Source organism: Bombina bombina, chromosome 11 (assembly GCF_027579735.1).
Source record: "Bombina bombina isolate aBomBom1 chromosome 11, aBomBom1.pri, whole genome shotgun sequence".
NCBI lineage: Eukaryota > Metazoa > Chordata > Amphibia > Anura > Bombinatoridae > Bombina > Bombina bombina.
The window spans coordinates 25583736-25597280 of record NC_069509.1 but is presented as its reverse complement, the minus strand read 5'-3'; the positions used below and the strand labels follow the sequence as shown (position 1 = coordinate 25597280).

Sequence of the window (13545 nt, the reverse complement as noted above, 5' to 3'; positions counted from 1 at the left end):
ACAAACAAGCACACATATGAGTGTTAGACAAACAAGCACACATATGAGTGTTAGACAAACAAGCACACATATGAGTGTTAGACAAACAAGCACACATATGAGTGTTAGACAAACAAGCATACATATGAGTGTTAGACAAACAAGCACACATATGAGTGTTAGACAAACAAGCACACATATGAGTGTTAGACAAACAAGCACACATATGAGTGTTAGACAAACAAGCACACATATGAGTGTTAGACAAACAAGCATACATATGAGTGTTAGACAAACAAGCACACATATGAGTGTTAGACAAACAAGCACACATATAAGTGTTAGACAAACAAGCACACATATGAGTGTTAGACAAACAAGCACACATATGAGTGTTAGACAAACAAGCACACATATGAGTGTTAGACAAACAAGCACACATATGAGTGTTAGACAAACAAGCACACATATAAGTGTTAGACAAACAAGCACACATATGAGTGTTAGACAAACAAGCATACATATGAGTGTTAGACAAACAAGCACACATATGAGTGTTAGACAAACAAGCACACATATGAGTGTTAGACAAACAAGCACACATATGAGTGTTAGACAAACAAGCACACATATGAGTGTTAGAGAAACAAGCACACATATGAATGTTAGACAAACAAGCACACATATGAGTGTTAGACAAACAAGCACACATATGAGTGTTAGAGAAACAAGCACACATATGAGTGTTAGACAAACAAGCATACATATGAGTGTTAGACAAACAAGCACACATATGAGTGTTAGACAAACAAGCATACATATGAGTGTTAGACAAACAAGCACACATATGAGTGTTAGACAAACAAGCACACATATGAGTGTTAGAGAAACAAGCACACATATGAGTGTTAGACAAACAAGCATACATATGAGTGTTAGACAAACAAGCACACATATGAGTGTTAGACAAACAAGCATACATATGAGTGTTAGACAAACAAGCACACATATGAGTGTTAGACAAACAAGCACACATATGAGTGTTTTAGTTATTAGTTGTACAATTTACTTAAGGGGTGTTAACCAGCAAGCAATTTACACTTTTAAGAAAACAAAAAACTAAAAAACAAAAACAAACAGATGAATAATGAAGGTTTTGAAATGAGCACCAAGAGCTTTATGCTTCTTACCTTTTCTGCAACTTTAGGTATCAAAATTTCATTTTCAAGTACTGCAAAACATAAATGTATAGGATAAAGTCTCAGTCTTCTAACACATAAATGTTTGGTTCTACAGACAGAGAGTTATATGTGAAATGATCCCACATAGTGCTATAAAATGTTACAGTACAGACATTAGGCGCAATGAACACAACTTGCCAGCATAGAGAGAAATTACACAAAATCTTTTCAGACTTTGGGGGATATCTATCAAGCCGTCAACTTTGTTGCATTCAACGGCACCAATACGCTCGCCTAAAATCGCGTCCGCGGACCTGAATACGATCTCCATATTTATAAAAAAAGCCGTCAAAAAGCTGCGCACCCAGTACAGGGCGATGAGCAGCGGACTGTTGTTAACTAACAGTCATCGATCTCGCTACAATTCGGCTTTTTACTAACTTTATTTATACCCTGTCACTAAACGCTGCCACTTTACTAAAATGTTTAACCCCTATCCCTCCGCTCCCGGACCCCACCACAACTAAATAAAAGTTATAACCCCTATCCCGCCGCTCCCAGACCCCACAGCAAATAAATAAAAGTATTAACCCCTATCCCCCCGCTCCCGGACCCCATCACAACTAAATAAAAGTATTAACCCCTATCTCGCTGCTCCCAGACCCCCCCCGAAACTAAATAAAAGTATTAACCCCTATCCCGCCGCTACCTGACCCCCCCACAACTAAATAAAAGTATTAACCCCTATTCTGCCGGTACCGGACCCCACCGCAACTAAATAAACGTATTAACCCCTAAACCCCTGGCCTCCCATATTACTACCACTAACTAAACCTATTAACTCCTAAACCTCCAGCCCACCACATCACCATAAACAAGCTATTAACCCCTAAACAACTTGCTAACTTTACATTAAAATTACAACATCCCTATCTTATAATAAATTAAAACTTACCTGTAGAATTAAATTAAACTATATTAAACTATTAATTAACCTACCCTAACTATTATACTAAAATTACATTAAACTACCAATTAAATTAACTATATTACATAAAAAAACTAACCCTACTCAAATTATTTAAATCTACAATTAAAAATTACTAAACTACAAAACAAAACGCTGTTCCAAAAAATAAAAAACACTAAATTACCGAGAAAAAAAACACTGTATCAAAAATAATAAAGAATTACACCTAATCTAATAGCCCTATCAAAATAAAAAAGACCCCCAAAATAAAAAAAACACTAGCCTACAATAAACTACCAATGGCCCTTAAAAGGGCCTTTTGCGGGGCATTGCTCCAAAAAAATCAGCTCTTTTACCTGTAAAGAAAAATACAAACACCCCCAACAGTAAAACCCACCACCCACACAACCATCCCCCCCAAATAAAAACCCTATCCAAAAAACCTAAGCTCCCCATTGCCCTGAAAAGGGCATTTGTATGGGCATTGCCCTTAAAAGGGCATTTAGCTCTTTTACATGCCCAGACCCTACTCCGTTCCGCTTGAAGGATCCATACAGCCAGCAAGAAGTCTTCATCCGGGCGGCCTCTTCCATCTTCATCCAGCCGGCGAAGTCTTCATCCATGTGGCCTCTTCTATCTTCATCCATCCGGTGCGGAGCGGGTCCATCCTGAAGACATCCGGCGTGTAACGGGTCCATCCTGAAGACTTCTGACAAAGAGCTCCTCTTCAATACGGTCTCCACCGTAAACTGGATATTGAATGCAAGTGACGTCATCCAAGATGGTGCCCCTTGCATTCCTATTGGCTGAAAGGTTCCAATCAGTCAAAAGGATTAGAGCCGCTAAAATCCTATTGGCTGTTCCAATCAGCCAATAGGATTTGAGCAGCTCTCATTCTATTGGCTGTTCCAATCAGCCAATAGGATTGAACTCTCATCCTATTGGCTGATTGAAGAGGAGCTCCTCGTCCGATGTCTTCAGGATGGACCCGCTCCGCACCGGATGTCTTCAGGATGGACCCGCTCCACGCCGGATGGATGAAGATAGAAGAGGCCACATGGATGAAGACTTCGCCAGCTGGATGAAGATGGAAGAGGCCGTCCGGATGAAGACTTCTTGCCGGCTGGATGGATCCTTCAAGCGGAACATCAAAAACTGTAAGTGGATCGTCAGGGGTTAGTGTTAGGTTTATTTAAGGGTTTTTTGGGTTGGTTTTATTTTTAGATTAGGGTCTGGGCATGTAAAAGAGCTAAATGCCCTTTTAAGGGCAATGCCCATACAAATGCCCTTTTCAGGGCAATGGGGAGCTTAGGTTTTTTTAGATAGGGTTTTTATTGGGGAGGGTTGGTTGTGTGGGTGGTGGGTTTTACTGTTGGGGGGTGTTTGTATTTTTCTTTACAGGTAAAAGAGCTAATTTCTTTGGGGCAATGCCCCGCAAAAGGCCCTTTTAAGGGCCATTGGTAGTTTATTGTAGGCTAGGGTTTTTTTATTTTGGGGGGCTTTTTTATTTTGAAAGGGCTATTAGATTAGGTGTAATTCTTTTTTATTTTTGATGCAGTGTTTTTATTCCCCGTAATTTAGTGTTTTTTATTTTTTGTAACAGCGTTTTGTTTTGTAGTTTAGTAATTTTTAATTGTAGATTTAAATAATTTGAGTAGGGTTAGTTTTTTTAAATATGTAATATAGTTAATTTAATTGGTAGTTTAATGTAATTTTAGTATAATAGTTAGGGTAGGTTAATTAATAGTTTAATATAGTTTAATTTAATTCTACAGGTAAGTTTTAATTTATTATAAGATAGGGATGTTGTAATTTTAATGTAAAGTTAGCGGGTTGTTAGTTTTAGGTGTTAATAGCTTAATTTACTTTATGGTGATCTTGGGGGCTGGCGGTTTAGGGGTAAATAGGTTTAGTTAGTGGTAGTGATGTGGGAGACCCGAGGTTTAGGGGTTAATACGTTTATTTAGTTGCGGTGGGGTTCGGGAGCGGCGAGATAGGGGTTAATACATTTATTTAGTAGTGGTGGGGTCCGGGAGCGGCGGGATAGGGGTTAATACATTTATTTAGTTGCGGTGGGGTCCGGGAGCAGCGGTATAGGGGTTAATAACTTTATTTAGTTGCGGTGGGGTCCGGGAGTGGGGGGATAGGGGTTAATAAATGTATTTAGTTGCGGTGGGGTCGGGGAGCGACGTGATAGGGTTTTTTTTAGACTCAGGGCTTATGTTAGGGTGTTAAGTGTAAAAGTTACTGGTTTTCTATCATAGAAATCAATGGGATATCTGGCAGCATTGAACATAAGCTTTCGCTGTTTCAGACTCCCATTGATTCCTATGGCATCTGCGGCCTCCAGGGTGGCGGATTGAAAACCAGGTACACTGGGCCGGAATAGCCATGAGCGTACTGGTTAACTATTTGATAACTTTTAAAAAGTGGCAAATAGTGCCGAATGTGTATTCCGAACATCTGTAATGACGTAAGCATCGATCTGTGTCGGATTGAGACAGGCGGATCGTATGTTATGTCACAGATTTCAACTTTTGCCAGTCTGTAGGGTTTGATAACTAGATTGAATCAAACTCACCACAATTACGCTTCGGAATTTCAGCGTATTTGCGGTTAACGGCTTGATAGATATCCCCCATCCTATATTATAAAAGACAAGTGTTTGTCTGAAGCCGTCATGCGCAGTACAGACAAACACTTGGCCTTAGATTCTATTCTCGCGCACCTCTGCATAGCTGACAGCTGACAGAATGGGAGCGCGAGGTACACAGCATACAAGCAGCTGTGAGATAGGGAGCGCGAGCTACTCAACAGCTGTGAGGTCTGCTGCGTGAGAAGCGGCAACGCGCTCCCCAGACCTCACAGCTGTTTGTGGCCGACGGGAGCGTCGCGAGGGGCGTGGCCGGGCGTCGCGAGGGGCGTGGCCAGGCGGGTGTTGCCGCGATGGGGCGTGGCCGGGCGGGGTCCCGCGAAGACAGAGCCAGAGAGGGAGCAGGAGGGGGGGGGGCAGAGAGCCAAAGAGAAGGGGGGGGGCAGAGAGCCAAAGAGAAGGGGGGGGGCAGAGAGCCAAAGAGAAGGGGGGGCAGAGAGCCAAAGAGAAGGGGGGGGCAGAGAGCCAAAGAGAAGGGGGGGGGGGCAGAGAGCCAAAGAGAAGGGGGGGGGGCAGAGAGCCAAAGAGAAGGGGGGGCAGAGAGCCAAAGAGAAGGGGGGGGCAGAGAGCCAAAGAGAAGGGGGGGGCAGAGAGCCAAAGAGAAGGGGGGCAGAGAGCCAAAGAGAAGGGGGGGGGGGCAGAGAGCCAAAGAGAAGGGGGGGGGCAGAGAGCCAAAGAGAAGGGGGGGCAGAGAGCCAAAGAGAAGGGGGGGCAGAGAGCCAAAGAGAAGGGGGGGGGCAGAGAGCCAAAGAGAAGGGGGGGCAGAGAGCCAAAGAGAAGGGGGGGCAGAGAGCCAAAGAGTAGGGGGGGGCAGAGAGCCAAAGAGAAGGGGGGGGCAGAGAGCCAAAGAGAAGGGGGGGGGCAGAGAGCCAAAGAGAAGGGGGGGCAGAGAGCCAAAGAGAAGGGGGGGGGCAGAGAGCCAAAGAGAAGTGGGGGGCAGAGAGCCAAAGAGAAGGGGGGGGGGGCAGAGAGCCAAAGAGAAGGGGGGGGCAGAGAGCCAAAGAGAAGGGGGGGGGGCAGAGAGCCAAAGAGAAGGGGGGGCAGAGAGCCAAAGAGAAGGGGGGGGGCAGAGAGCCAAAGAGAAGGCGGGGGGGCAGAGAGCCAAAGAGAAGGCGGGGGGGGCAGAGAGCCAAAGAGAAGGGGGGGCAGAGAGCCAAAGAGAAGGGGGGGGCAGAGAGCCAAAGAGAAGGGGGGGGCAGAGAGCCAAGAGAAGGGGGGGCAGAGAGCCAAAGAGAAGGGGGGGGGGCAGAGAGCCAAAGAGAAGGGGGGGGCAGAGAGCCAAAGAGAAGGGGGGGCAGAGAGCCAAAGAGAAGTGGGGGGCAGAGAGCCAAAGAGAGGGGGGGCAGAGAGCCAAAGAGAAGGGGGGGGGCAGAGAGCCAAAGAGAAGGGGGGGAGAGAGAGCCAAAGAGAAGGGGGGGGAGAGAGAGCCAAAGAGAAGGGGGGAAGAGAGCCAAAGAGAAGGGGGGGAGAGCCAAAGAGAAGGGGGGGAGAGCCAAAGAGGGGGGAGAGAGAGAGCCAAAGAGGAAAAAGAGCCAAAAAGGAGAGAGAGCCAAAGAGGGGGGAGAGAGAGCCAAAGAGGGGGGAGAGAGAGCCAAAGAGGGGGGGGGAGGGAGCCAAAGGGGGGGGGAGAGAGCTAAAGGGGGGGGAGAGCCAAAGAGGGGGGAGAGAGAGAGCCAAAGAGGAAAGAGAGCCAAAGAGGAGAGCAAAAGAGGGGAGAGAGACAAAGAGGGGGGAGAGAGAGCCAAAGAGGGGGGGCAGAGCCAAAGAGGGGGGGGGAGAGCCAAAGAGGGGGGAGAGAGCCAAAGAGGGGGGGAGAGCGCCAAAGAGGGGGGAGAGAACAAAAGAGGGGGGAGAGAGCCAAAGAGGGGAGGGGAGAGCAAAAGAGGGGGGGGGAGAGCCAAAGAGGGGGGGAGCCAAAGGGGAGGGGGGAGCCAAAGGGGAGGGGAGAGCCAAAGAGGGGGGAGAGAGAGAGCCAAAGAGGAGAGAGAGCCAAAGAGGAGAGAGAGCCAAAGAGGGGGGAGAGAGAGCCAAAGAGGGGGGAGAGAGAGCCAAAGAGGGGGGAGAGAGAGCCAAAGGGGGGGGAGCCAAAGAGGGGAGAGAGAGAGCCAAAGAGGAGAGAGAGCAAAAGAGGGGAGAGAGCCAAAGAGGGGGGGGGGGAGAGCCAAAGAGGGGGGGGGGGAGCCAAAGAGGGGGGGGGGAGAGCCAAAGGGGGGGGGGGGAGAGCCAAAGGGGGGGGCGGAGAGAGCAAAAGAAAGGATGGAGAGAGCCAAAGAGGGAAGAGAGAGAGCAAAAGAGGGGAGAGAGAGAACAAAGGAGAGGGGGGAGATAAAGCAAAAGAGAGGGGGGAAAGAAAGCAAAGAGAGGGGGGAAGAGAGAGCAAAAGAAAGGGGGGAGAGAGCAAGGGGTGGGACCGCTGTTCTGAAAAAAATGGCCCGTGTACACAGGCTTTAGTACTAGTTATATTATAATGTAGTAGACACCTTTACATAAAGATCACTACATAACAATTAGATAAGGTGGGTACCAAAGCGCCAAAAAGGCTGGGTCTGAACTATGAGAGCTAGAGCACAAATTGATAAAATAAAATTACACTTTATTTACAAACATGCATGGATCCATGTGATATAGAAACTTAGGCCTAGATTTAGAGTTGGGCGGTAGTCGTGAAAACCAGCGTTAGAGGCTCCTAACGCTGGTTCTTACCGCCCTCTGGTATTTGGAGTCAGTCATTAAAGGGTCTAACGCTCACTTTCCAGCCGCGACTTTTCCATATCGCAGATCCCCTTACATCAATTGCGTATCCTATCTTTTCAATGGGATCTTTCTAACGCCGGTATTTAGAGTCGTGGCTGGAGTGAGCGTTAGAAATCTAACGACCAAACTCCAGCCGCAGAAAAAAGTCAGTAGTTAAGAGCTTTCTGGGCTAACGCCGGTTTATAAAGCTCTTAACTACTGTGCTCTAAAGTACACTAACACCCATAAACTACCTATGTACCCCTAAACCTAGGTCCCCCCACATCGCCGCCACTCTATTAAAATTTTTTAACCCCTAATCTGCCTACCGCCACCTACGTTATCCTTATGTACCCCTAATCTGCTGCCCCTAACACCGCCGACCCCTATATTATATTTATTAACCCCTAATCTGCCCCCCACAACGTCGCCGCCAGCTACCTACAATAATTAACCACTAATCTGCCGACCGCAAAGCGCCGCCACCTACGTTATCCTTATGTACCCCTAATCTGCTGCCCCTAACACCGCTGACCCCTATATTATATTTATTAACCTCTAATCTGCCCCCCACAACGTCGCCGCCACCTACCTACACTTATTAACCCCTAATCTGCCGAGCGGACCGCACCACTACTATAATAAAGTTATTAACCCCTAATCCGCCTCACTCCCGCCTCAATAACCCTATAATAAATAGTATTAACCCCTAATCTGCCCTCCCTAACATCGCCGACAACTAACTTCAAACATTAACCCCTAATCTGCCGACCGGAGCTCACCGCTATTCTAATACATTTTTTAACCCCTAAAGCTAATTCTAACCCTAACCCTAACACCCCCCTAAGTTACATATAATTTTATTCTAACAAAATAATTTAACTCTTATTAAATAAATTATTCCTATTTAAAGCTAAATACTTACCTGTAAAATAAATCCTAATATAGCTACAATATAAATTATAATTATATTGTAGCTATTTTAGGATTAATATTTATTTTACAGGCAACTTTGTATTTATTTTAACCAGGTACAATAGCTATTAAATAGTTAATAACTATTTAATAGTTACCTAGTTAAAATAATTACAAAATGACCTGTAAAATAAATCCTAACCTAAGTTACAATTAAACCTAACAGTACACTATCAATAAACAAATTAAATAAACTACCTACAATTATCTACAATTAAACCTAACACTACAATATCAATAAATAAATTAAATACAATTCCTACAAATAAATACAATTAAATAAACTAACTAAAGTACAAAACAATTTTAAACTAATTACACCTACTCTAAGCCCCCTAATAAAATAACAAAGACCCCCAAAATAAAAAAATGCCCTACCCTATTCTAAATTACAAAAGTTCAAAGCTCTTTTACCTTACCAGCCCTTAAAAGGGCCCTTTGCGGGGCATGCCCCAAAGAATTCAGCTCTTTTGCCTGTAAAAAAAACATACAATACCCCCCCCCAACATTAAAACCCACCACCCACATACCCCTAATCTAACCCAAACCCCCCTTAAATAAACCTAACACTAAGCCCCTGAAGATCTTCCTACCTTATCTTCACCTCGCCGGGTATCACCGATCGGTCCTGGCTCCGAAATCTTCATCCAACCCAAGCGGGGGCTGGCGATCCATCATCCGGCGGCTGAAGAGGTCCAGAAGAGGCTCCAAAGTCTTCATCCTATCCGGGAAGAAGAGGCGATCCGGACCGGCAACCATCTTGATCCAAGCGGCATCTTCTATCTTCATCTGATGACGACCGGCTCCATCTTGAAGACCTCCACCGCGGACCCATCTTCTTCTTCCGACGACTTCCCGACGAATGACGGTTCCTTTAAGGGACGTCATCCAAGATGGCGTCCCTCGAATTCCGATTGGCTGATAGGATTCTATCAGCCAATCAGAATTAAGGTAGGAAAATTCTGATTGGCTGATGGAATCAGCCAATCAGAATCAAGTTCAATCCGATTCTATCAGCCAATAGAATGCGAGCTCAATCTGATTGGCTGATTGGATCAGCCAATCGGATTGAACTTGATTCTGATTGGCTGATTCCATCAGCCAATCAGAATTTTCCTACCCTAATTCCGATTGGCTGATAGAATCCTATCAGCCAATCGGAATTCGAGGGACGCCATCTTGGATGACGTCCCTTAAAGGAAACATCATTCCTCGGGAAGTCGTCAGAAGAAGAAGATGGGTCCGCGGTGGAGGTCTTCAAGATGGAGCCGGTCGTCATCGGATGAAGATAGAAGATGCCGCTTGGATCAAGATGGTTGCCGGTCCGGATCGCCTCTTCTTCCCGGATAGGATGAAGACTTTGGAGCCTCTTCTGGACCTCTTCAGCCGCCGGATGATGGATCGCCAGCCCCCGCTTGGGTTGGATGAAGATTTCGGAGCCAGGACCGATCGGTGATACCCGGCGAGGTGAAGATAAGGTAGGAAGATCTTCAGGGGCTTAGTGTTAGGTTTATTTAAGGGGGGTTTGGGTTAGATTAGGGATATGTGGGTGGTGGGTTTTAATATTGGGGGGGGGGGGGTTATTGTATGTTTTTTTTACAGGCAAAAGAGCTGAATTCTTTGGGGCATGCCCCGCAAATGGCCCTTTTCAGGGCTGGTAAGGTAAAAGAGCTTTGAACTTTTTTAATTTAGAATAGGGTAGGGCAGTTTTTTATTTTGGGGGGCTTTGTTATTTTATTAGGGGGCTTAGAGTAGGTGTAATTAGTTTAAAATTATTGTAAGATTTTTCTTGTTTGTAAATATTTTTTTATTTTTTGTAACTTAGTTCTTTTTTATTTTTTGTACTTTAGTTAGTGTATTTAAATGTATTTATTTGTAGGTATTGTATTTAATTAATTTATTGATAGTGTAGTGTTAGGTTTAATTGTAGGTAATTGTAGGTATTTTATTTAATTAATTTATTGATAGTGTAGTGTTAGGTTTTATTGTAACTTAGGTTAGGATTTATTTTACAGGTAATTTTGTTATTATTTTAACTAGGTAACTATTAAATAGTTATTAACTATTTAATAGCTATTGTACCTGGTTAAAATAAATACAAAGTTGCCTGTAAAATAAATATAAATCCTAAAATAGCTACAATATAATTATTCGTTATATTGTAGCTAAATTAGGGTTTATTTTACAGGTAATTATTTAGCTTTAAATAGGAATAAGTTATTTAATAAGAGTTAATTTATTTTGTTAGAATAAAATTATATTTAATTTAGGGGGGTGTTAGGGTTAGGGTTAGAATTAGATTAGGGGTTAATACTTGAAGTTAGGTGTCGGCAATGTTAGGGAGGGCAGATTAGGGGTTAATACTATTTCTTATAGGGTTATTGAGGCGGGAGTGAGGCGGATTAGGGGTTAATACATTTATTATAGTAGCGCTCAGGTCTGGTCGGCAGATTAGGGGTTAATAAGTGTAGTTAGGTGGAGGCGACGTTGGGGGCAGCAGATTAGGGGTTAATAAATATAATATAGGGGTCGGCGATGTTAGGGGCAGCAGATTAGGGGTACATAGGGATAACGTAGGTGGCGGGGGTGTACAGAGCGGCAGATTAGGGGTTAAAAATAATATGCAGGGGTCAAGCGATAGCGGGGGCGGCAGATTAGGGGTTAATAAGTGTAAGGTTAGGGGTGTTTAGACTCGGGGTACATATTAGAGTGTTAGGTGCAGATGTAGGAAGTGTTTCCCCATAGGAAACAATGGGGCTACGTTAGGAGCTGAACGCAGCTTTTTTGCAGGTGTTAGGTTTTTTTTCCAGCTCAAACAGCCCCATTGTTTCCTATGGGGTAATCGTGCACGAGCACGTTTTTGAGGCTGGCCGCGTCCATAAGCACCGCTGGTATCTAGAGTTGCAGTGGCATTAAATTATTCTCTACGCTCCCTTTTTGGAGCCTAACGCACTGAAAACCAAGCCATTCTTTGAACTCTAAATACCAGTGGTATTTAAAAGGTGCGGGGAAAAAAAGCACGCGTAGCTAACGCACCCCTTTGGCTGCAAAATTCTAAATCTAGGCGATAAAATTCAATAAAACAATAAAACAATGGTATACAAATTATAAAATATTAAAATCAGAAACACTGTCCTCTACCCAATGACTAGTGTGATGAACCCAAATTTGCTGGTTTCCCAGCTGTTCACTTATAATATGTTTTAAAATTGGGATTCGAAGTGTCCTTCGGCTATGTTGAAACTTTGTCAATTTGTTGAATGAGTTCAAGTTCAATGGCAACTATATATTAACATATAGTAATCCTAGTGAAAAACGTGTCTGTGAGTGTCCAAACTAAATGTCAATATTCAAAATAATCCTAAATACAATAATATGGTCAAATGAGAAAGCTACAGCATTCAAAATATAAGTGACATAAAATATCAAAACATATATGCAGGAACGTTTTCTACAAAGAGAGCCTTACATTTTAGGAAGATCTGTATGTTGGATTTGACTGTTTGCATAACTTTTATCTTTTAAACAGTGGCCACTGATTTTTTCTGCTGACTTTATCTGTTGATTTTTCTACATATTTTTTCACGTTACACAGATTTTTGATATGTTTTGATATTTTATGTTACTTATATTTTGAATGCTGTAGCTTTATCATTTGACCATATTATTGTATTTAGGATTATTTTGAATATTGACATTTAGTTTGGACACTCACAGACGCGTTTTTCACTCCTAATTTGTGCTTTTTTGCGCATTTTTCCACTAATTAAGGATAGTCGCCTATATAGACAGTATTTGGACTGCATTATTTCCCACTCGAGGTTATTTTTAGTCCTTGATTTGTGCACATACTGAAACACAAAGATATACACAGTCATATCAAATTGTACAAACTATTTCTACACTGACACATCTAATTTATACACAGATACATCTGTAGGATAGTGGATATAACCTATCACCATATTGCTTTTCAGGTTAGTTGTGCAAACTACTTTTACACTGATACACTGAATTTATACACAGATACATCTGTAGGATTGTGGATATATTCTGTCGCTAAATTGTTTTTTAGGATTACTATTTGTTAATATATAGTTGCCATCGAACTTGAACTCATTCAACAAATTGACAAAGTTTCAACATAGCCGAAGGACACTTCGAATCCCAATTTTAAAACATATTATAAGTGAACAGCTGGGAAACTGTTTTATTGTTTTATTGAATTTAAGTTGTATAACACATGGATCCATGCATGTTTGTAAATAAAGTGTAATTTTATTTTATCAATTTGTGCTCTAGCTCTCATAGTTCAGACCCAGCCTTTTTTTGGCGCTTTGGTACCCACCTTATCTAATTCATTTAAATTGTTGACTACTAGGAGTCAATTTCCGAAGCCAAGGTCATTTTTAGGCAGGCGCTTAGTGCACCCCATCTACAACATTCACTACATAACAATATAAACATCTCTCATGATAACATTTGTATTACTGACATCATCTCTCCTGAAAAGAGAACTTTTGATAATTTGGTTCTATGACACTAATGTCCAGGTGGTATCAGTCATGGTAGACCATATTGCACACTATAGGCAGCTCCTCTTCTGGAAAATGACAGGATCAGAATCTGTAATTTACACGTACAAAGGTACCCCCTGTAGCGTAATTCAGTCACAAAAGTTACAAGGCTTAAACCCAGAATGGTGACAATATGTAATATCATTAATGGATTAGTGCATATATAGCAGGCTGGCAATCTCAATCTTCAGATGACTGTAAACCTCAGTAAAGCTGTTGTTTTTTCTACACCGTTGAGCGCACCTAACCTTGAGGGTGTCATGAAAAATCCAAATGCAGGTCATATGCCTTATGCTGATATCATTTTTGTTTCTATCAATTACATGTTAAATTGTTTCCTGTTGGGTAGTTTGCTCTCTCTGTATCTGCCCTATTCAAAAAGGATGATCTTCCTGGAGCCAATCAATGACTCTAGACTAGTCATCAGCAGCTATAATGAAGTAAGCCCACAGGCCAATATATGTAAATTAGATGACT

General features: G+C 43.1%; 1 protein-coding gene across 3 annotated transcripts in view; it reads right to left on the bottom strand.

The window, feature by feature from the left end:
• LOC128642361 (kinesin-like protein Klp68D) overlaps positions 1–13545 on the bottom strand; it is a 97256-nt gene that overhangs the window by 21371 nt on the left and 62340 nt on the right. For all 3 annotated transcript variants that reach the window (XM_053695111.1, XM_053695113.1, XM_053695114.1), the window contains exon 7: positions 1170–1210. In XM_053695111.1, coding sequence (XP_053551086.1) covers positions 1170–1210 — 41 coding nt within the window. The remainder of the gene's footprint in view (positions 1–1169; positions 1211–13545) is intronic.